At 38.8% G+C, this 25422-nt stretch overlaps 1 protein-coding gene across 1 annotated transcript in view; it reads left to right on the top strand.

Moving 5' to 3' along the window:
• DYTN (dystrotelin) overlaps window positions 1-25422 on the top strand; it is a gene marked incomplete at its 5' end in the record, with an annotated part of 72823 nt that overhangs the window by 12890 nt on the left and 34511 nt on the right. Inside the window, 7 exons of the mRNA XM_062201576.1 lie at window positions 3142-3343; window positions 6419-6504; window positions 7058-7158; window positions 15875-15946; window positions 16187-16350; window positions 22415-22526; window positions 24524-24650. Coding sequence (XP_062057560.1) covers window positions 3142-3343; window positions 6419-6504; window positions 7058-7158; window positions 15875-15946; window positions 16187-16350; window positions 22415-22526; window positions 24524-24650 — 864 coding nt within the window. The remainder of the gene's footprint in view (window positions 1-3141; window positions 3344-6418; window positions 6505-7057; window positions 7159-15874; window positions 15947-16186; window positions 16351-22414; window positions 22527-24523; window positions 24651-25422) is intronic.

Genomic DNA, 25422 nt, shown 5'->3' with positions numbered 1-25422 from the left:
AGCAAAGTTAGGAGTTTATAGCAATGGGTGCCTACATCAAGAAATTGAAAAGGTACCAAATAAATGAGCTACTAATTAATCTCAAGGAACTAAAAAAAAACACAAACCAAACCCAAAATTTGTAGGAGGGAAGAAATTGAATATAGAAGGAATGTTCCTCAACACAACCAAGGCAATTGATGACAAGCCTATGGCCAGTGTCCTATTTAATTGGGAAAAGTTGGAAGCATTTCCACTTAGATCCAGAATCAGGCAAGAATGCCCGCTCTCACCATTACTATTTAAGATAGTTCTGGAAGTTTATCCAGAGCCATTAGGCAAGAAAAAAAAAATAAAGGGCTACAAATTGGGAATAAGGAAATCAAACTATCCCTGTTTTCAGATGACATTATTCTATATATAGGAGATCCAAAAGATTCCACCAAGAGACTATTAGAACTCATAGAAGAGTTTGGAAAAGTAGCAGGATATAAAATCAATACACAAAAATCAATAGCCTTTGTATACACAGACAATGCCATGACTGAAAAAGAACTTCTAAGATAAATCCCATTCAAAATAGCTATAAAGAACTAAATACCTGAGAATAAATGTAATCTAGGAGGTAAAAGATCTCTATAATGAAAATTATAAAACATTAAAGAAATAAAAAAGACACAAAAAGTGGAAAAATCATTCATGTCCATGGATTGGAATTGATATCATCTAAATAGCCATACTATTGAAAACAACTTACAGATTCAATGCAATCCCAATCAAAATACCAATGACATTCTTCTCAGATCTGGAAAAGATGATAAAATTCATATGGAAACACAAGAGACCCTGAATATCTAAGCAGTCTAAAATAACAAAAACAAAGCTGGATGCATCACAATGCCAGATTTCAAGACATTCTATAGAGCAATTTTAATCCAAACAGCCTGGTACTGCCACAGAAATAGACAAGTAGACCAGTGGGACAGAATGGAAACTCCAGAAATCAATGCACACATCTATAACCAACTAGTCTTTGGCAAAGGAGTGAAATTAGTCCCTGGAGAAAGGACAGTTTCTTCAACAAATGGTGCTTGGAAATTTGTATCTCCATGTGCAGAAGTATAAAACAAGACCCCTACCTTATACCTTATAGAAAAATCAACTCAAAATGGATCAAGGATCTAAATCTGTGATCTGATACCATACAATTACTAGAGTAGAACATTGGAGAAGCTCTGAAAGACACTGGCATAGGCAAAGACTTCTTGGTGAGAACCACAGAAGCACAGGCAATCAAAGCCAAAATAGACAAATGGGATTAAATCAAGCTGAGAGGCTTCTGCACTGCAAAGGAAACACTCAGCAAAGTGAAGAGGCAATTGACAGAATGGGGGAAAATATTTGCAAACTATGAAACTGATAATGGATTAATATCAAGAATTTATAAAGAGCTCAAGAAACTCAACAACAAAATAAAAAATACAGTTAAGAAATGGGCAAAGGACATAAACAGGCATTTTTCAAAATGAAATTCAAATGGCCAACAGGCACATGAAAAAATGCTGAGGAACACTAGCCATCAGGGAAGTGCAAAACAAAACCACAATGAGGCTTCCCCTAAACCCAGTTAGAATGGCTTTCATACAGAAACCAACAAACAATAAATGCTGGTGAGGATGTGGGGGAAAAGGTACCTTAATTCACTGTTGGTGGGAATATAAACTGGTGCAGCCACTATGGAAGACACTTTGGAGGTACCTCAGGAAACTGAAAATAGATAGACCATATGACCCACCAATCCCACTTCTGGAAATTTACCCAAAGGAAATGATATCAGCATATGAAAGAGTTATCTGTACCCCCATGTATATTTCAGCTCAATTCACAATAACTAATATATGGAATCCACCAAGATGTCCATCAAGTGATGACTGGATAAAGAAATATATATATATATATATATATATATATATATATATATATATATATAGTATGGAATACAACTTACCCAAAAAAAAAAGGAAAGAAATCCTGTCTTTTGCAACAAAATGGATGCAACTGGAAACTATGATATTTAATGAAATAAGCCAATACCAGAAACACAAATCCTATAGGTTTTCCCTGATCTGTGATAACAAATAACTATAAAAAATGTAGTGTATAGGCATAAAATTCACATTTTGAGATTCGATTATTGATTACAGGTCTTGTCTCTAGTGTCGAGTAAGAGTGTTTTTTTTTGTTTATTATTTTGCTTACTATTTGCTGAACTCTTCACTTAGTGTAGGGCTAATCTTATGAGCATAAAGTAAACTGAAAGTAGATCTTTGTTGTGAGGATAATTGTCTAAATATGATCAGAGTCGGCAAACTTGGAAGGCTTCCATAGCCTTGGCAACTCATGACGACAGCCTAGGGTGGTTACTGGTGCCATAAACTAGAGTGTCAATTTGTTGGGTCAACAACAGGAGTCACTGTGCACTTGCTCCTCATGTGGGATCTCTGTCCTTAATGTGCTGTACACTGTGATTTAATGCTATAACTAGTACTCAAACAGTATTTTTCACTTTGTGTTTCTATGTGCGTGCAAACTGTTGAAATCTTTACTTACTGTATACAAAATTGATCTGTATATAAAGAGAATTGAAAATGAATCTTGATGTGAGTGGGAGGGGAGAGGGAGCGGGCAAGGGGAGGGTTGTGGGTGGGAGGGAAGTTATGGGAGGTGGAAGCCATTGTAATCCATAAGCTGTACATTGGAAATTTATATTCATTAAATAAAAGTTAAAAAAAAGAAAGTAGATCTTCATAATTAAGAAAGCAGATCATTGTAATTAAGAGAAGGAGTAAGAGAGGAAGGAAAAGAAAGGATGGGAGCATGGTCCAGAGGGAGGGTAGGGTGGGAAATATCACTATTTTCTTAAGTGTGTACATATGAATTACAAGAAAGTTGTTTACCTTAAATAAAAATATAAAGATAAAAAATATTTGAAAACACTACAGTTTTTTAAGAAATAAAGAGGAATAAAGATGAATTGAGTATAAAAAATAGAAGATAACTGCCATGAAAAGCCTTAATTAAACAATAGATTGCATTTGCTTTATTGAACACCTTTTATTCCCATCAGAAAATAAGGCTCAATTCTTCATCTGCTTCCTACAGTGGACTTGATAGACAGCTCCCTGATTCAGCATGTTCTACTACGTCAAAGTTTCTGGGAAGCTAGGAAGAGCTCACTTTCTGTGCAGCAGCTTTTTCAGGTGCTCCAAGAGCTTTTTCAGAAAGCCATGCTGGAAAAACCAGGACAGGTGCATCCCAGAGCGTCAGAACTTACTCTGAGCCTTCTCACAACCATTTATGACAGGTAAGGAGGTGGATGTCACATTGCAACCTTGAAGGCCATATTTACTTGCCATTTGTTACTGACTATTTTGTGCTGTCTAAAGTTTGGTTAATGTTTGGCATATAACAAACCTTGTTTGTTCTCCAAAAATTTATTGCTTATTCAGGAGGGCCAACAGACTCATACATGCTTATCAGATTCACTACAGTAAATGGCCCAGGAATAGAAAAAACAGATGGGAGGGAGAGCCTCCATATTATTCATTCTGTTACATAAACTCAGTTCCACTCTAGGGAAGCATACACACTTTTGCCATGGCAATCATACCTCTGTACATAAGCCCTGGAAAACTACACTTTGCTTTTGAGTCTCTGCTCATTTCCTTGTAACCAATTATCAATTTTTGTTTCATTTTTTTTAACTTTTATTTAATGAATATAAATTTCCAAAGTACAGCTTATGGATTACAATGGCTTCCCCCCCCCATAACTTCCCTCCCACCTGCAACTCTCCCCTTTCCCGCTCCCTCTCCCCTTCCACTCACATCAAGATTCATTTTCAATTCTCTTTATATACAGAAGATCAGTTTAGTATATATTAAGTAAAGATTTCAACAGTTTGCCCCCACATAGCAACACAAAGTGAAAAAATACTGTTGGAGTACTAGTTATAGCATTAAATAACAGTATACAGCATATTAAAGACAGAGATCCTACATGATATTTTTTAAAAATTAATTAATTTTCTATGCCATTTCCAGGTTTCTTTTTTTTTCATTTTCAATTATCTTTATATACAGAAGATCAATTCAGTATATACTAAGTAAAGATTTCATCAGTTTGCACCCACACAGAGACACAAAGTGTAAAAATACTGTTTTAGTACTAGTTATAGCATCACTTCACATTGGACAACACATTAAGGACAGATCCCACATGAGACATAAGTACACAGTGTCTCCTGTTGTTGATTTAACAATTTGACACTCCTGTTTATGGCGTCAGTAATCTCCCTAGGCTCTAGTCATGAGTTGCCAAGGCTATGGAAGCCTTTAATGTTCACTGACTTTGATCTTATTCCGATAGGATCATAGTCAAAGTGGAAGTTCTCTCCTCCCTTCAGAGAAAGCTACCTCCTTCTTTGATGGCCCTGTTGTTTCCACTGGGATCTCACTCGCAGAGATCTTTCATTTAGGTCTTCTTTTTGTTTTTGTTTTTTTGCCAGAGTGTCTTGGCTTTCCATGCCTAAAATACTCTCATGGGCTCTTCAGCCAGATCCGAATGCCATAAGGGCTGATTCTGAGGCCAGAGTGCTATTTAGGACATCTGCCATTCCATGAGTCTGCTGTGTATCCCGCTTCCCATGTTGGATCATTCTCTCCCTTTTTGGTTCTATCAGTTAGTATTAGCAGACACTAGTCTTGTTTATGTGATCCCTTTGACTCTTAGTCCTCTCATTATGATCAATTGTGAACAGAAGTTGATTACTTGGACTAGTGAGATGGCATTGGTACATGCTACCTTGATGGGATTGTATTGGAATCCCCTGGCACATTTCTAACTCCACCATTTGGGGCAAGTCCAATGTACAATTTGGGACATGCTCATTTATTTTTTTAATTTTTTTAAAAATTTACTTATTTATTTGAAAGACAGGGTTACAGAGAGGCAGATGCAGAGGTAAAAAGAGGTCTTCCATCTGCTGGTTCAATCCCCAGATAGCCCCAATGGCCAGAGCTGCGCTGATGCGAAGCCAGGAGCCAGGAGCTTCTTCTGGGTCTCCCTCATGGGTACAGGGGCTCAAGGACTTGGGGCCATTTTCCACTGCTTTCCCAGGCCATAGCAGAGAGCTAGATTGGAAGTGGAGTACCTGGGAGCCAAACCAGTGTCTACATGGGATGCGGGCATTGCAGGTGGTAGCTTTACCCACTACACCACAGTGCAAGCACCCTGTTTCATTTTTTAGTTAGAATAACGTGAGACAAGCTGCGCATGACTGGGTAAGTTATATGCCAGTTTAGAGTGTATCAAACCATTGATTGCAGGTGCTTTGGAGTCATTGATTCTGCTAGTATGAGTGTGTATGTGTGTGTATGTGTGTGTATGTGTGTGTGTGTGTGTGGTGAGTATATGTTTTGCTGAGCTGTAGGGTTCATAGTCTTTTGCACCTTCTCAGTTTGCCTTATGTGTATATTCCTGACTCAGTAGACCTCATTCTTTAAAATTAACTTTTTAAAAATTGTAGAGTGGGCAAAACATTTGGGGTGCAGAGAAAAAGAGTAAAGAAGAAATATGCAGAGACTTCAAAAAGCTCATAGAAAATGTGTATAAAAATGCATGAATTTCACAATGTTTGTGCCAAAATAATCTTATCTTTAAATTTCAATTTTTAAAGAAACTTTTTGATGTTAAGGATACCTCCTGGTATCCTTAAGTCTGCCTCCTGGGACAAGTACAGCATTAAACCACTGGGCAATTTCCTTACACATCTTTTCTGGCTTATTATTTACTTTTTAATTGCATGAATAATAAATGAGTATAAAAACATTTTCAAATTACTCATTTATGCTTTTAGCTACCTTAAACTTTTGACTGCCATTTCTATGATCAGTCCCTGTCTCTAATCATCTTCCTGCCTTTGAAAATTCCTTTGCAGGTTTATAAGCTACATAATAAGTAGGCAAAAGATTATTAGGCTCCAAGCAAGAGCTGTGAACTGGGGATTTTAGGGGGCAGGGATACATAAACTTCTGCGCCTTTTGCATTTTTGTCCTTGTCTTTGTTGCTTGGTTTCCAGACAGCTGAGAACTAAGGAGTTAGGCTGCCTGTTTCATGAAGAAGACAGAATGTGTCCTTGCATTCCCAGTGTTTAGCACAGAGAGGCATCCAGCAAAAATTTCCTGAATGAATGAATGATAAAACATTTTAATTCAATATTCTGTCCTTCCAAATTCCAGATACAGGAAGAGAGGCCATGAAAAACTAGAACTCATAACTCCATCTAAGAAACATCCATTAATAGTTATAGTTTTTATAAATCACTTCATCAAGAATAACATTACCCTTTCCGCTTTTTCTGTGTTTTGTTGCCATACAGTACAGGAACAGGTTTTCTCAAGCTCATGCCTGTGGCTGCTGCCCTAATTGCCCTCTCAGGGGACAGCCCTCTCACAAAATACAGAGGTAAATGGGCAGGAGGTTTGAGTGTCCTGAATTGCTGTGACTTGGAGTCCCAAGTGCACTGTCCTCTCCAACCACTCCTATAACCCCAACATGATGACTTTCATTCTTCAGCATGGAATCAGCATGACTTGCTTGTTTATTAAAGAAAAATGCTTAATACTTGTAGAACTGGGGATTTTTAAAAGATCTATAACTTTCTAATTGGGCATTAATGAGTTGACCTTGACATTTATTTGTTTAGGAAGAATCCACACATCAGTAATTGTTATTCCTTTAAAGACTGGCATGATCCTCATATTGTCATTTACCAACCTCATGATTCATCAGAGACACACTGAATCATCAAGGGGTCAAACTATGATTGACTTTTCATTAGTTATTCAATGATTCAGTGTAAAATGCCTTCAAAATAAGTAAATTATCAAGAATATAAATTTCTTCTCCCTTTCTTTTCATGCCTACAAACTGTTCATTCAAAGCACATACTCTTCAAAGATAAAACACAAAAATTCAACCTAAGGATTTCTTCTCCTCCCTTTCCCCATGTATCTAGCTCTGTTTCAGCTCTATGCAGAAAATAACAAGGCAGGTTATGACCCTGGAGCACGCATGACTCGAAGGATTTTGAGAAACCTACTAACAGATTTACAGCAGGTAAGTCCCTACTTAAGAATTCTAAATTTATTTCAGTTATAGTAGCCACATCTATTATTAAAGAATCTGGTTTGTTCAGTGTCATTTCTATCTTTATATAGCTTTCCATGCACTCTCCCCTTTATAGTAACTGCTATTATTTTAGTATGGGCTCCATTAACTTTAGCCTGACCTATTACAAGTGCGGTCTAATGGGTTTCTCCAGCTCACCTGCCCCCACACCCACAACTCTTCAGTGCTGAGATGGTGGCCTTTCCAAAATGCAGTTACTCTTATGCTTGACATTCTATGTTGGACATTCATATCTGTAAGATAAAGTCTGAACTCCTTAGCATAACAAATCAAACTGAATTTACCTGATTCTTCTCTTTAAAAATAAAACATAAAATTATGATGCTTTTACAAATATTGCAGTGCCTGAGTTCATACCCATATCTTGCCCTGGATTCCAGCTTTCTACTAATGTAAACTCCAGAAAAGAAGTAGTGATGGGTCAAGTAATTCAGACCCTGCCACTCATGTGGGAGACCTGGATGGAGTTCCTAGCTCCCAGCAGCCAGGCCCAGCCCCAGTTGTTGCAGGTGTTTGAGAAGTGAACCAGAGGATGGGTGCACTCTATTTATCTCTTTATTTCTCTCTCTCTTTCTTGCTTTCTCTTTCCTTTCTTCTTTCCTTCCTTCCTTCCTCTCTATGTCTCACTCTTCCTCTTTCCCAAATAAATACATATTTTTAAAAATGTATTTAGTCAGGGGACAAGCATTTGGCACAGCAGTTAAGATGCTGCTTGGGGTGCCCATATCCCATCCCATGTCAGAGTACCTGAGTTTAAGCCCTGGTTCCTCTACCACTGATCCAGTGTCCTGCTGCCACCCACACTGGAGACCCAAATTGAGTTCCTGGCTCCTGGCTTCAGCCTGGCCCAGTCCTGCCTCTTGCCACCATTTGAAGGATGAGCCAGCAGATCAGATCTCTCTCTCTCTCTCTCTCTCTCTCTCTTTTTCTGCATTTCATATTCATAAATAAAAATGTTTTAAATCTATTTAATTCATTAATTAAAATAAGGCACCTTAAGATGTACAATTACTCAAAAAGGGGGAAAACAAAGAGCAGACAGATAGATATGGAACAACTAATAGATTAAGAGTATAAAAGCAAATTTCAGTAAATGTAAGACTAGCTTTTATCAGAGATGGCAGATTGCTCTCCACCAGGACAGAATTTATTTACATGTCCATGTAGATAAGAATTATTTGAATAGCTATCAATTTTCAATAAGCCAACTCTAATCTCTACAGAGTTGTAAAATGGCCTAGTCAAAGACAATGATGCATCTCTGTAGATTCAGATAAGTACCATTGAGAAGATGTCTAGCAGTCTCTTTTTCTCATTCCAAAGTGTTTCCTTTTTCTGTAGACTCTTTATGCCCTTTCACTCCTGTATATCATGTAGAATTTCTGAAGTTTTCTCCTGTTATTGATTTCTAATGTATTACATTGTAGTGAGAAAAGCTACTCATATGATTTAAATATTCTTAAGTTTTTTAAAGATTTATTTATTTGAAAGTCAAAGTTACAAAGAGATACAGAGACAGAAAGAGAGCTCTTCCATATCCTGGTTCACTCCCTAGGCTGAAGGTAGGAGCCAGGTTCTTCATCTGAGTCTCCCACCTGGGTAGCAAGAGCCTAAACACTAGGGCCATCTCTGCTGCTTTGCCCAGGACGTTAGTAGGGAATTAGATTGGAAGTGGAGAAGTCAGGACAAGAACTGAATATTTTATGGGATGCAGAAGTCATAGGCAGCAGCCTTAGATACTACACAACAATGCTGGCCCCAATTTTCTTAAATTTTTTAAAGATGTATATTGTGACGTAACATATGATCTATCCTGGAAAATGTTCCATGTGTGAGAATAATGTGTTATTTTGCAGGAATTGGAAGGAATGTTCTGTTGATATACATTTGGTTTATTTGAGCATGAGTACAGTTGAAATACAATATTTCTTTGTTGAGTTTCTATCTAAACAATCTCTCCATAGCTGCAAGTGAAGTGCTAATGTTCTCTAATATTTTATTTATGTTAATTTCTCCCTTCAAATATATTTAGATGTCCTGATGTTGGCTGAATATATATTTAAAATATTTCCTCTTGGTGAATTTATTCCTTTATAATTAATTATATAATGACTTTCTTTGTCAAATTTTGTAGTTGCTGATTGAAAGTCTCTTAACTTTCACTCTGTATGTATCCTTACAGGTGAAGTGAGTTTCTTTTAGGAAAGCTATACCTGAGTGTTGTTTTTTTACATCTGTTCAGCAGCTACCTTATATTTTTTAATTGAGGGATTTAATCCATTTATATTCAAGGTAATTAATAATAGATAAGGACTTACTGCTTCCACTTTTTAAAAAATGTATATTTATTTACTTATTTGTTTGATAGAGAGGAGAACCAAAAAGTGGGCAAGATCTTTCATCTGCTGATTCATTCTCCAAATGGCTGAAATGGCCAGAGCTGGGCCTGGCCAAAGCCAGGAGCCAGGAGCTTCATCTGGGTTTCGCATATGCCTGGGCCCAAACACTTGGGCCATTTGCTGCTGCCTTCCGAGGCTCACTAGCAAGAAACTGGATCAGAAGTGGAGGAGCAGGGACTAGAATGGGCTCTCGCATGGGACGCTGGTTATCCTAGGTGTCTGCTTACCTACGTTAACACAACTACTCCTACTTTTAAAATTGTTCTTTTGCTGTTCTGTAGATCCTTCCTTTTTTCCTCTCTTATTTCTTTCCTTTGTGAATAAGTGTTTTTCTCTAGTAATGTATTCTGATTCCTTGACTTTTTGTTTAGTACATCTATTAAAAGTTTCTGCTTATATTAGAGGCTTTCAAATAAATCTTACAATTATAGCAGGTTATTTTAAACTTCTATCAACTAAACTTTGATTACAAAAAAATCCTTCACATATTAATTACTCCTCACCATTTGGAATTTTGCAATTAACATCTCTTTACATTGAATATTCCTTAATAAGCTAGTACAGTTATCATTTTAATAGTTTTATCATTTAATTTTTTTGTTAATAAAGATAAACGTGTAAGTGATTTACATACCACCCTCAAGTTAGCATTCTGAATTTGCTGTGTACTTACTGTTACCAGTGAGTTCTATACTCCTACAGGTTTTCATGTTACTCATTAATAGACTTTTTCAACTTGAAAAACTCTAATATTTCTTATAAGGTAGTTGTATTGGTAATGAATACTCTCAGCTTCCATTTGTGAAAGTCTTTGTTTCTCTTTCATTTCTGTACCAGCTTTGCTGAGTACAGTATTCTTGGTTTGTAGTTTTGCTTCAGTACTCTCTCCTGACCTATAAACTTTCTGCTCAGTGAAACTCCCATATATGTGATTTGTTGCTCTTCCTCTGCTGCTTTCAGGATCTACTCTTTGGCCTTTGAAAATTTAATTATAATGCAGTTATATTTTGATGTATGCAGCTAACAAAATCCAAGAATGCTGTATTGAATGGCATGGTATTCTCATATAACCTATGAACATCCTCCAGACTACTTATAGCACCTAATATAATATAATCTCCAGATTATTTATAAAACCTGATGCAATGTAAATTCTATGAGATTAGTTGGCATACTCTGTAGTCTAGAGAGCAATGACAAGCAAGACAAAGTCAGTACATGTTCAGTACAGATACAACTTTTAAAAAATATTTTGAATCTGGGATTGATTTAATCCATATACACATAAGTTGAAGATATGAAAAGACAACTGTATGTTGTGAAGTTGTCTTATTTAGATTGAATCTGATTACAGACCTTTGATCTTTCAATATGTAGATATTTATATCTGTCTCCAAGTTAGGAGAGTTTCCATTTATTGTTTCCATATATACACTTTCTATCACTTTATCTTTCTATACTCCCTCTTGAATGTCAATGATTCATACTATAACTTATGAGCTTTCTTAATTCCCTTTAAGTCTTTTTCTTCTTTCTCTACTGACACTAAAACTCATATTCCAAACCATCTGTGTTTGAGTTCACATATAATTCTGCTTATGGAATCCTGCTGTTGATGTTCTCTGCTACATTTTTCATTTGGGCAGTTTATTCTTCTACTCCAAGAAGTTTTTTGTTTGTTTCAACCTCTCTGTTAAATTTCTTTGATAAATTTCTGAATTATCTTTCTGTGTGTTCTGGTAATTTGTTGGCTTCCCTTAAACGGTTGTTTTGTATTCATTGTCTGGCAGCTCATATATCTCTACATCACTGACACCTTCATATGTCCATTTTGTGACATCAGTCCCTGGCACGATATTTTGTCTGGTGACATAATATTTCCCTGATAGTTCTTGATCCTGTAGTTATGTTTTGATATCTCTGCATAGAAGTTATTTTGGCTCTGATCCAACTCTTCCTGGGAACCTCTTTCAGCTGTAAGCCTGTCTAGAAATTTAAGGCAGATCATCTGTTGTGGCCTTTAAACCCATGAACACTGCAGATGTCACAGCACTAGGAGGTGCCTTAAGCCCAAGAGCATCACAACTGTGCCATACAAGGTTTAATTCAAGCTCCCAGCCACTGTGTCCTGCCTATGACTGTGAGTTATTTAGAACCCAAAGCCATGTAATCAGCAAGTGGAACTTGAGCTCATCTCACAGAGCCTATGAGCTCCCATCCAGGACCAGGGCACATATAAATGCTCTGTCCACAGGTATGGCCTACAGTTAGGCATGATGGTATTCTATCTGGTGCTGAATAATGGTAGTGAGCCCAATATTGGAGCCCAATGTAAAGTCCTATGCTACTTTCCTTTGTTTCCCCCAAGTGGATAACATCTTTTCAAGCTGTGCTGCTGTGGTTTGGGGGAGGATGGGTGCTGCAGGTAATGTAAAAATTATCTTTTGTACCTTCTTCCATACACCTGTTTTATTATGCTATATAAACAGACACTATAATCTATTACCTGGTCTACTTAGCTCTTGTGTAGGTAGTTTTCTGCCTGGATAGTTGCCCAAATTGATGTTTCTGTAGAGATAACTAGAGAGTTCTATCCTACCATCTTGCTCTACCCTGCTCATCTTTCTCCAAGATGTGTATATTTCTTAATTATAATGATGATTTTTAAACATGGTATAAGGCTAAAACATCAGGTATAGACACTTCCAATCTGTTCTGGTGATTATGCCCCTTTTCTGAGGACTCCCAAGAATGTCTCAGGGAACCACCACAGCATAGGCCCTTATTCAATAACCCCACATCTCACAACTCAAGCAGATGGGGAGCCTATGAGAATAGGAAAATCTGGCCAGCACTGCGGCTCAATAGGCTAACCCTCCACCTGTGGCACCGGCACACCGGGTTCTAGTCCTGATCAGGGCGCCGGATTCTGTCCCAGTTGCTCCTCTTCCTGTCCAGCTCTCTGCTGTGGCCCAGGAGTGCAGTGGAGGATGGTCCAGGTCCTTGGGCCCTGCACCCGCATGGGAGACCAGGAGAAGCACCTGGCTCCTGGCTTCAAATCAGCGCGGTGCGCCGGCCACATCACGCCAGCCACAGCGGCCATTGGAGGGTGAACCAACGGCAAAGAAAGACCTTTCTCTCTGTCTCTCTCTCTCTCACTGTCCACTCTGCCTGTCAAAAAAAAATAAAAAAAAAATTAGAAAATCTGCTCATCCATTTACACAACCAAACTGTTAAGACTAGCATGTTTAGAAAATGGTTGTAAAGAAAGAATATGGGCTGAGGGAGCTTTTTCTTTCTTCATTAGAATTTCTTATACTCCTTTCCTGACTTGGGTCCCAAAATATTGCCCTTGTTTCAGACTCAACTGAGGTTAATCAGCTGCTGAAATGGCAGCTTCTACAGCACCACATGCCCCACACATCCCATGTGTTAGTGCACTCCTGAGAAAACTATTAGGAAGGTAGAGATTTGCATAGCAAATTATCATCCTATCCACTTCCATTATGGACTCAGACTATTCCCACAGAAAATTCCAAGCCCCACTATGTGAGTCAAATCCTCCCCTAAGGTTCCTAATTATCATTTCAAGTGGTGCTCTGCTTTGTTCCAGCATGCCACATTTAATTCTTCCATAGAACACCTGCAAGAAATTAGTCAAATGGGCAATTAATCCACAAAATCTTTGTGAACACACTTACAAGCAAAAATTTAGGCCAAAATCCATGACAGAATTAGCTTTATTTTCACTGATGTCAGAATCAGAACTGGCAAGTTAATGCCATATTATCTACCTCCCTTATTTTACAAATTAGGTAAAACTCCTTTCTAGGGGCTCAAGGACAGCAAAGGAGGTTTAATGTTGAATCAGCAACACAGTCTAAATAAGTGGTCCAGTTAGTTCATCAGTACTCACAGGACAAAAGATGGGTAATGAGTTTTTTTCTTTTTCAGACAAAAGCTAAATAACACTGGGAATAGTTACTTACAGTCACGACAGGGTTATTATCCATTTAGAGTACAAGCCATCTTGTCACCATTACACAAATGTTTGTTGACTTCTGCCTGGCTAATTGTCAGCAAAGAGATTCTAAGTGCCACTTTCCTGATTAGAAGAATGTTTATTCAAGTTGATGGACTCAGCAGGGGGGTCTCTTCGATTACTTCTGAGCTTGCAGGCAATGCCTGCTGAGAGTCTGTTGTACAGAAGACATCAGATGCAAAATTAGGACCTGTTACCAAACGGGAACAAATAGAAGTGACAATACATATATCTATTCATCTGCATGATGTCAGAGCCAAATCCCTCACCATCTTGGCAGTCACAAGGAGTTCTCAATCTCTTAGTTAACCTACTTATGGTGACTGTGATTAAAAGATGAAAAGCACTGAATAAGTTTGTATACATTGAGCTACTAGGATATACATGAGACTCAAATGTTACAAAATTTTGTGACAGCCTTCAACAAAGAGTATAAAGCACTCTGGAGTGAGACTCCCATTTCTGCAGCACACTTGCTTTTTTTTTTTTTTTTATCTTATACAAAATGCTGACTATCAATCAACCCTTGTTTACTTTATTTTAAAAATATTTGGTTGAGTGATCAGTGCTGTGGTATGGTGGGCTGAGCCCCACCCTGTGGTGCCAGCAACCCATGTGTGTCCCAGCTGCTCCTCTTCCAATCCACCTCTCTGCTATGGCCTAGGAAGGCAGCAGAGATGGCCCAGGTACTTGGGCCCTTATACCCACATGAGAGACCTGAAGTAGGCTCCTGGCTCCTATCTGCAGATTGGCCCAGTTCTGGCTATTGCAGTCATTGGGGAGTGACCCAGCAGGTAAGACCTTTCTGTCTCTCTCTCTCTCTGTCTGTAGCTCTGCCTCTCAAATAAATAAATTTTAAAAATCTTAAAAAATAGTTGGTTGATAAATAAAAATTATATGAGCATATTCAAAGTGTACAATACGATGATTTGACATGGGAATGCATTGTGTAATAATTACTGCGGTCAAATTAATGAACACTCAGGGCAATTGTTATAGCAGTTAAGATGCGCCTTGGGACACCTTAATCCCATACCACCGTGCCGGGATTGGAACTCCACTTCCAATTCCAGCTTCTTGCTAAAGTGTACCCTGAGGAGCACCAGGTAATGGATCAAGTACTGGGGTCCCTGCTACCCATGATGGAAGCCTAGACCTTGTTGTTGCAGGTATTTGGAGAATAAAATAACAATAGAAAGATCTATATTTCTGTCCCTCTGTCTTTCAAATGAAAGTGTGAACAAATTAATTAATGTTTAGTCAACAAAAAAAATTAATACATCAATCACCCATGGTTACCATATATGGGACGTGAGGGTTGAGGACACTTAAAATCTGCTCTTACATCAAATTTTGAGAATAAAATACAGTATTATTAACTAGTCATCATCTAATAACTGAACATTTATATCCTTTACACCTAAGACCCTAGAAGCCACCATTCTACTCTTTTAGATAAGTTCAGCTCTTTCAGATACCCCTTGCAAATGATATCAGGCAATATTTGTCTCTCTGTGTCACTTGGGATTTTGTACTCCAGTTTCAGCCATCTTGTAGCAAAGGACAGGATTTCCTTCCTTTTTAAGAATGAATTGTATTCCATTGTATGTGTGTACCATTTTTTTATTCATTCTTCAATGTCAAAAGAACCTTGGATTCATTCTACATCTTGGTTATTGTGAAAAAGGCTGCAATGAACATGGAAATGCAGGTGTCTCTTCAACATACTGACTTCATTCCTTTCACTCCTTGTTTTAATAAACATGATGATCACCACCCTACCTCAGACATTGGTGTTTGTTAAATGAGATGATGCTAAAGAGTTTTAAAAGATATCCCCCAAAATTACCCTAAACTGCAATAAGTATCATTGTGATATGCATTCCATAGGTAACAAGGGCAAAGAAAGGTCAAACTAACTTGACCAGTGTCATAATAAGTGAAACAACGTAAGCCATCTCTTTAATGCCCCAACTACCAGACTTTTTTCTCTCACCCACCTCAATTTGTTCATTCGTTGTCTCAACTCAAACTGCCTAAATACAGAAATGTATTTTGTTTGCTTCTATTGAGACAGTTCATTCAAGCTCAGAAAACAAATACTTGTGACTTCCTGCCCGTCAGCCCTCTCACTCAGGTTTGCTGATTCAAGTGGCCATATACTTCTACATTTTCTAAAAGCTAACATGATTGCTTCTTGCAGATCCCAGCTGTTGTGGGCGAGAGTTGCTCTCTGTGCTCTGTGGAAAGTGCCACAAGAGGCTGTTTCCAAGGGGTGAGTGCCATGCACATGTCCCTAGGAGTTGGGGACAGACATCATTGAAGAGTTTGCCGACTAATTTAAATTATGGACCCCATATGGCATCCTAGACAACCTCATTTAGGAGGCAGACTTGCCTCCAACTTTTCATGTGATAAACATTTTCAGCAGAGTTGCCAGGAATACAGCCACAAAAAAAGATGAAAATACACAGCTATACCTAGAAATGCATCTTAGAAAGCCATTGTCTTTCAGGTGTTGAGCCCTACAATTAAAGAGGAGAAATTCTTATCTTGGATGCAGTCTGAGCCTCTGATCCTCCTGTGGCTTCCAACATGTTATAGACTATCAATCACTGAAATTGTCACTCACCCTGTCCGGTGCAGCATCTGTCGGACCTTCCCGATCTTAGGACTGAGGTATAGTCACCATCAGTATCCACAGATTGTCATTCTCCAAATGGTTCTGAACATGGAGCAGTATTATCTTCAGTGTCCTTCTCATACATCCAGAACTCAGTTGACTTCATGGGCTCAATAATTCTCTGCATGAGGCACTTTGGTTGACAATAAATTCTATTCATTTTCTATAATCGATTGATTGATTCTATAATTGATTGATATTAAATTCTAAACTGACTTTTAAAAATATTTATTTATTTGAAAGGTAAAGTTAGAGAGAGAGAGAGATGAGAGAGAAAGAGAAAGAGAAAGAGAAAGAGAAAGAGAAAGAGAAAGAGAAAGAGAAAGAGAGGGGGCCAGTGCTGTGGTGCAGTAGGTTAATCCTCTGCCTGTGGTGCTAGCATCCCATATGGGTGCTGGTTGTAGTCCCAGTTGCTCCTCTTCCACTCCAGCTCTCTGCTATGGCCTGGGAAAGTAGTAAAAGATGGCCCAAGTCCTTGGGCCCCTGCACCCGCATGGGAGACCAGGAAGAAGCACCTGGCTCCTGGCTTCGGATTGGCGCAATTCTGGCCATTGTGGCCATTTGGAGAGTGAACCAATGGAAGGAAGACCTTTCTCTCTGTCTGTCCCTCTCACTGTCTGTAACTCTAACTCTCAAATAAAATAAATAAAATCTTTTAAAAAGAGAGAGAGAGAGCGAGAAAGAAAATGAGACCTTCCATCTACTGGTTCACACCCCCAAATGGCCACAACAGCCAGGGCTGGACCAAGCCAAAGTCAGGAACCTAGAACTCCATTTGGGCCTCCCAGGTGGGTGGCAAGAGCCCCAGTATTTGGGCCATATTCCATTGATTTTTAAGGTACATTGTCAGGGGGCTAGATCAGAAGCAGAGCAGTTGGGACTCAAACTGGCACTCCTATGGGATGTTGGCATTGCAGGCTGTGGCTTAACCCATTGCTCCAGAATGCCATCCCCAGCCAGTAACATTTTTATTGCTCCTAGAAAAAAAAATTATATTTGGTTGCAGGAAAAAAAAAAACTCTTAAATACTTTGGAGTCACCACCAACAACATTTCAACAACATTAAATAACATTAAACAATATTTCATAACAACATTAAAACAAGTTATAAGCTCCTATAAGGGTAATATTGTTATGCACAATTTCCAGAGATGTTAAATGTCTTAGTTCACATGTTTAACAAGTGGCAGGGGCTGATGGTCTGATACTGTGCTGTCTCCCTGTACAGACAACAAAGAACAAAACCTTAAGTCCAAACAAATGATCAGCATATGGTAGAACAACACAGGCCTGATCTTCTCTCCACTGGGAGAAAAGGCATATCTGAAAGCTGGGTTTGGGGATGAGAGAGTCATACCTTTGGAAAAGTATTTTATCTGAGATAAAGAGAGTTATACGTGTACCATAAATAAAGCAATAAGGAAGTAAAATTAGAATTTCTATTAAAGGCTGGAGGAATAAAGCAGGAAAATTAGGTAAATGCCAGGCGTGGGAACCCAATTATTCGTGTTGGGTGAACACAGGTGTAGGGGCTGGGGATGTGGTAGGACTGATACACTAGGGCATCCAGGTAACCAAAAACACATCAAAGCTGAGGGTCCTTAGAAGGGGAAGGAGCCAAGGGCCTCAGGACTTCTGTCATTCACTATCTCAGGCCTCCCTCAAACATGCTCCCCAGAGAATAGCTCTTCCGTGTCTACTAAAACCCAGGTTTTAATTTCACTGAGGAAGCAAATTAAGTCTGCAGAGAGTTTGGAGGACACTGTGAAACTTCAGTCATGAAAAACTCCTTGCAAATAACCACACTAAACTATGTAATATAAATGAGAAAGACTGTTGCAAGCCAAGCATGACCAAAGGAATCTCTACACTAGAATGAAAAATAAACTCTTTTTATTGGACAGTGAAGGAACATGAATATTATTGTGTTTTATGCATATTGCAATCATTTAACAAAAAAGATTGTGAAAGTTGTGTTTTATATAATTTTGTAGTTATTATATGTCATAAAGGTGCAAAATTAACTTTGAAATTACATAAACCACTTTTATGTTGAAATTTTTACAAAGTCATTATAAATAACATAAATCTGACATTATTCCTATTTCATAGATGGCAAAAATTTGTCTCAAAGAGTTTAAAAAAATATCTCAGGTCACCCTTATCTGTCAAAAGTGAGATTAAGCTTCCTCGGAAAAATGCTTTCATGTGAATTCTCTTTCCCCCTAAACATCCAAGGCATAGGTAAATAAGGAGTGGTGGACCAAACGATGTCTGAGGCTTCTTGTAGCTCTAACTTTCTGGGTATACGGACGATGCCTTGGATGTATTACAGTACCAACCTTAAACTTGTGTTTTTGGCTCTCAGAAAACACAAATAATAGCTTTGGTTTTAGGGAAGCTTATGAAGCCATTTTACAATAGAAGCATTTAAAGATCCACAAGTAGTCAGAAGAAGACAAAGACTTGGCCTTTCAAAGAAAGAAATGTACGAAGACCAGAGATTGTTTCTAAACCAGTAATTAAATCCTAGAAGGATAAGTCGCGTTCATGTCCTCCATGAGCTCTGTGAGGTTTAGATGTGACTGGGGGTAAACCTTGCTTCTTTATGGACAAAATCATCAACATGGACCCCTCTCATTTCATACACCTGTATGCATTTTACAGCCCATAGAGAAACAGATTCAAGGTTGGAGTCAGAATATTGTCCTAGACATGTCAAATGTAGTTATACAGTAGTGCTAGACAAAGCAGCTAAAATGGATAGCTCATCAAATAACCCTTTATTGTATGATACACTGTATTGAAAAAGTGAATGCCTCCCCATGTTTTGAAAAGTGAATGCCTTCTCACTTGTGCTTGTTGAACACTTTTTAAAGCTTGGTATTATGTTGCAAGGCTGCTAGGGCAGGATTTGCTAGCTTCATTTTCCTATTGAAGAAAATTAATCATTCATTCAACGTCATTCAAATAACATTCATTGAAAAGCTACCAGATATCATGTATGCTCTAAAGCAGTGAGTTTCAATTTCCAATCCAACTGTTATTAGTACTCCAGTTATTAATGGTGGTATATGAATAAAAACCTCAAGCCTCCCACCTTAGTGGTCTGATGTAATAGTTAAAACAGCAGGCTCTTCATTCCAGTGTTATACCAGGGCTCAAAACTTGTCTAACACTAAATAGTTATAACTTTGTGGAAGTTACTTAAATTCTCTTGATTCAATTTCCTCAATCTGTAAAAAGAGTACAATAGCAAGAATACTTTACCTTAAAGAACTTCCATGGAGATTGACTGCTCAACACCTGTACACTGCATATGCATAGAAAGTGCTCAAAACTGTAGCTGTTGCCATAGCCACTCAATGTTACTTATTAATATCCTGCCATGAGATCTGTTGAGGTAAAGCAGTAAACAAAGGCAGCTGAGGTCGATCTCAAGGCATTTATATACTCTTGTTCTGCCTTCACATGGCTTGGATCAGACTGGAAAAACTTTCTGCTATCTTGGCCTCAAGTTTTTATTCCTCTGTTCTTCAGGATGAATAGTGGAGCTGAGAGATTGGATGGCCTCTAAACCCTTCTTGTTTACCGCAGTCTGTGTTACCTTATTCTTCCTCTTCTTTCTATCTGGATTTTCTCCACTTTTTTTTTTTTTTTTTTTTTTGGACCGGTAGAGTTACAGACAGTGAGAGAGAGAGACAGAGAAAAGGTCTTCCCTCCATTGACACAATTCACTGTGCAAATGGCTGCAACGGCCAGAGCTGTGCCGATCCGAAGCCAGGAGCCAGGTGCTTCTTCCTGGTCTCCCACACAGGTGCAGGGGTCCAAGCACTTGGGCCATCCTCCACTGCTATCCCAGGACACAGCAGAGAGCTGGACTGGAGGAGGAACAACCGGGACTAGAACCGGCGCCGATATGGGATGCAGGTGCCGCAGGCGGAGGATTGACCTAGTGCGCCATGGCGCCGGCCCCTCCTCTGCTTTTATCTTCAGCCCAGCCTTCATAGACAGCATTAGTCTCACTTCTTCCACAAAAGCTCATTCAACTGCACCAGCCCACAGAGAGTCCCCTCTGCCTCTCTCTGGTAGCACTAATTTCCCTTGACTTGCACTTGGCATTCAACCACATATCGCCTCCTTGTGCTCACTGACACTTCAAGCTTCCATGTACATTTTGTGAAGCAAGACCAGAAACTTGAAAAGCACTGGAATCTTTTTATGTTTGTTTTTTTGGAATTTTTAGGGGTGAATAGAATATCATTATGTTCTTAGAATCATATCTACAAAGCACATTGAGTATGTTAGAAGCTAATTAAAATTTTAAAAAATTAAAATATAAAAAAATAGTTGAAAACTCCAATGCTTACAGGGACAAGGCAAGTCACATATAAGAGAAAAGTAGGGTGGTTAGGGACTGTTCTGACCTGAGGAGCTTATGTCAAGGCTAAAAGGACTAGCAGTCACTTTGTTCTTACCAGTCGTTGGCATGGAGGAAGACAGAGCTTTATGTCAAATAAACCCATAGCCAGAGAAGAGTCAAAATATCAGGAACAATTGTACAGAGCTCTGATATTGTACAGGCAACTGTATGATTCATTCACATATGCTTATACGTTATTAATTCATGACTCTTAGGTCTCATCAGCCCTGCCTTGACACCATAGTATTTTCCAAGTGTTACAAGATACCCCTCCTTCCGAGAGTATCTCAAGATTCTCTTCTCCTCTTTGGACCACAAGGAATTTTAAGTTTGTGACCACTGATAAAAGAAAGTTCGCAATGTCAGCTTGTCACAAAATGCAGATATGGTGTCACTCAGCTTTTGACTGATGGGAAACTCTCCTTCCTCTGCTTTCTTTCCTATGTACAAACTCCTAGAAAATTACCAGAGCTTATTTCAACATTCTTTGTCAATGGCTTAATTCTCCCCAAAAACATGCAAAAATGTAGTTCTAATATTATGGCATTTCATAGATCTTTCTAGTGAAGCCAGAGAAAATCCTGGGGTTTTTGTTGTAGTTGTTAGTGAATAAAATTCAAGGTAGTTGATTGCATTATGCAATGATGCAAAAATATGGATGCAGACTTACAGATCTCTCATAAGGCTTATAGCACACAGTACTCTGCCTAAAGAATTCACACTGTATCTTATGGGGAAGGATCAGATTTTTTTAACCATAGTTTGTTGAATAAAATCATATTAATATAATACCATATAGAAGACACTATCAAAAGAAGATTTCTTTGGTTAAATAAAAGCAACAAGGATGATCAATTGGTATAGCAGTTGGAAAACCACTGAGGATGCCCCCAATCCATATAAGAGTGCTTGGGTTCAAGTCCTGGCTGTGCTTTCCATTCCAATTTCCTGCTAATGCTTGCCCTGAGAGGCAGCAGGTGATGATAAAAGCTCTTTGGATTGAGTTCCTAGACCCTGGTTTCAGCCTGGTCTAGTCCCAGTTGTTCTGACATTTGGAGAATGAACCAGCAAATGAGAGATCTCAGCCACTCCTTTTCTCTGTCTATCTAGCTGCTTTTCAGACAAATAAATAAATAAAAATTAAAAGAAAAAAAAATAAGTGCTGGCCCTGTGTTGCAACTGATTAAGCCACTGTCTGCACCACCAGCATCCCATATGGGTGTCCATTTGAGTCCCAGATGCTACACTTCTGATCCAGCTCCCTGGTAATGTGCCTGGGAAAGCAGCAGAAGGTGGTTCAAGTGCTTGGGCTCCTGCACCTGAATGGGAGACCTAAAGGAAGATCTTGGTTCCTGGCTTTTACCCGGCCCAGCCACGGCTGTTGCAGCATTTTGGGGAGGGAATCTCTTCCTCTATCTCTCTAATTCTGCCTTTCAATAAATAAATAAATCTTAAAATAAAAGGAAAAAATAACAAAGCCATTTATTATGTCTGTAAAATTTGGGAGAAACTCCATACTCCCTTGATAGTTTACCCATTTCCTGTATGTTTTTGAGTATTCATTATCCACTTAAAAGTTGGTTTCTTTGTTCACCTACCAGTAAGGATGTAAACCATACTTCCATTTTAATCGGCAGATACCGCTGTCTGAAGTGTCTGAACTTTGACATCTGCCAGGTGTGTTTCTTATCTGGTCTTCACAGCAAGTCCCATCAGAAGTCTCATCCTGTTATTGAACACTGTGTTCAGGTAAGGTCTAACGCAATGTACCAAACCATTCATTCATCGAGTCAATGTAACCCATCACCATCAAGGGATACTTGCTCCAGTAAAACCACAGACTCCTCCTACCATTCATTTTGATATTTCAAGCTAAGGAAGTGGCCAATTCAGCCTTAAATATGTCTTGATACAAATATGCTTTACTTACATTACAGATCTTAACAAACGCTTTTAGGGGCAAGAAAAGGCCAGAATCGAGTCTGAAGCTGTTGATCCCCTACTGTGTACTAGATTTTTTTTTAACTTTTATTTAATGAATATAAATTTCCAATGTACAGCTTATGGATTACAATGGCTTCCCCCTCCCATAACTTCCCTCCCACTTGCGACCCTCCCCTCTCCCGCTCCCTCTCCCCTTCCATTCACATCAAGATTCATTTTCAATTCTCTTTATATACAGAAGATCAATTTAGTATATAGTAAGTAAAGATTTCAACAGTTTGCACCCACATAGAAACACAAAGTAAAACATACTGTGTGAGTTATAGCATTAAATCACAATGTACAGCACATTAAGGACAGAGATCCCACGTGAGGAGCAAGTGCACAGTGACTCCTGTTGTTGAGCCAACAAATTCACACTCTAGTTTATGGCGCCAGTAACCATCCTAGGCTGTTGTCATGAGTTGCCAAGGCTATGGAAGCCTTCCAAGTTTGCCAACTCTGATCATATTTAGACAAGGTCATAAAAGACAGGGTGAGGATAGTAACCAATGATCCTAAGAGTGGCATTAACCAGGTCTGAACAATTATACAGCATTAAGTGGGGAAGAGGACCATCAGTCTGTGTACTAGATTGTAAGAAGCTAGGAAAGAAAGACTTGGAAACGGTGTAGATAAAGAAGAAAAGGACTCTGATTTGGTAATTAGGTAACAAGGCATCTAAAGTTACTAGCGTAATTTTGGAGAAGTTTTCTCTTTTAACACATCCCTTTCTGAGCCTTAAATTTCAAGTATTTTTTGCGTTAGGAAAAAAGAAGAACTACTATCTTAGTTTTGACTAATGGAGTGTATAATTAAGATTTTGCAGCTGGTTTTTGAGATAGTTTTTTTGTTTGTTTGTTTTGTTTTGCTTTGTTTTTAAGAAAACCACTAATACCCACAAAATAAATTCAGCACTTTCTAAAAAGAAAAAATAAAATAGTACAATTTGCGCAAAAAGCACTCTAATTTTTCCCAGAAAGGATCAGCTTCTCCAGGCCAACGGCATCCCGCCCGCTTGAATAGCACAATAACAAGGAGGCTGCCAAGATTAGTTTCCCCTCACTCTCTCTTTAACATGAATGGTTCACAAAAGGCAATTGCCTGAATCTTCTTGCCAAATAGTTTCCAGTGGGCTTTGCTTCACTGAGCTGTATTAACCCAGATCTTCATGCTCATTGGCCTATGATCTATCTTCCTGTATCTAAACATTAGGGTGCTGTCGATGTTAGAGTGACACCCTGTGGTCACTTTGTTATGATGCTTTAAATTTTAAGTGCTGAAAACCTTGTAAGCAAACATCTCTCTTTGTGCCTTTTCAGTGGAGTTTCTTAACGTAAGATGGATGGATGGACTTCACTGAAATTATAATCAGAATTAAATGTATGAATCTTTTTCTGAGGATAAATCCATGAATTATCACCCAATGCACAAAGGAATCCACAGCCCCAAATGTTAGCAACTATAGACTTAGTCCTCTTCCATACCCTCTTCTGCTTTAGAATTCCAAATGGCTGGGTTACTCTAGGAAGAAGAGTCATAGAGGCATTTGGGGGCATTTAATCTGGAGATAGGCTATGTGTATGTTTATACAGACAGAATATGAAGAAAGTCATGAGGTAAGGAAGTAAAATTATTTTTTTCTGATGACAGAAGTAAGAGAAAAAATTCCAAGAACATTGAGGGTGGCCAGTCCAACCAAGTAAGGGGAGTTCTTGTATGGAGTGTTCAGGTGCTCTTGATAATGTTGGCTGTTTCAGCAGATGTCAGCAAAGGAGAACACAAAACTCCTCCTTGGGACCCTCCGAAACAATCTGCTGCGAGGGCACTATGGAAGGAAGGAAGCTAGAGGAAGACAGTGGCAGCTGGATCAGGTGAACCCGAAGGACAGGGCCTGGTGAGTGTGGATTCCCAGGGTGGTAGCCAAGGGTACCTGGGCATTGGGTAACATGGTCAATACAGAGCCAAACATGGCTTTTCTAAAGCTGACATCCCAAAGATAACAGGAGGGAGGAGGGAGGAATGGATTGAGATAGCTTTTATTCTCTAGAAATGGCACTTCATATTAAAGTAGGTCCAAGAGATAATACTTTGTAATGACCCAACCAAATACTTACAGGTATTCCTACAACTAAAGACGTCAGAGGGCAGGCATTTTGGTACAGTTGTTAAGGCACCCCTTGGGATGCCTGCACGCCTTCCTGGAGTGCAGGTTCCAGTCCTGGCTACTATGCTTCCCAAACAGCTTTCTGCCAGTGCATCCTGGGAGGCAGCAGATAATGACTCAAGGGCTTAGGCCTCAGCCACCCAAAAAGGAAGACCTGAATGAAGTTCCAGGATCCTTGCTTTGGTCTGGCTTAGGTCTCACTATTGAGGCTATTTGGGGTGTGAACCAGTAGGTGGAAAGATCTCTCTTTGTCTCTTGTTTTTCTCCCCCTCTCTCTCTCTCTGCCTTTAAAGTCGATGAAAATAAATAAATAAATAAGTAAACATTCTTTAAAAATTAAAAGTTGTTAGGCACAGAAGATTGTTAATACTAAAGTACTTAACTTTGTCTTATAACACTAATTTTTGCTGATTTGCTTTTGAAAGCCTAATCCAGAATTAATACTTTATTAATTAACTAATCAAGCAAAGGAGAATAAAGATGCTCTGTGTCCCA

Source organism: Lepus europaeus, chromosome 1 (genome assembly GCF_033115175.1).
Source record: "Lepus europaeus isolate LE1 chromosome 1, mLepTim1.pri, whole genome shotgun sequence".
Classification (NCBI taxonomy): domain Eukaryota; kingdom Metazoa; phylum Chordata; class Mammalia; order Lagomorpha; family Leporidae; genus Lepus; species Lepus europaeus.
The sequence above is the reverse complement of the archived record's forward strand: the minus strand, read 5'-3'. Positions and strand labels throughout refer to the sequence as shown.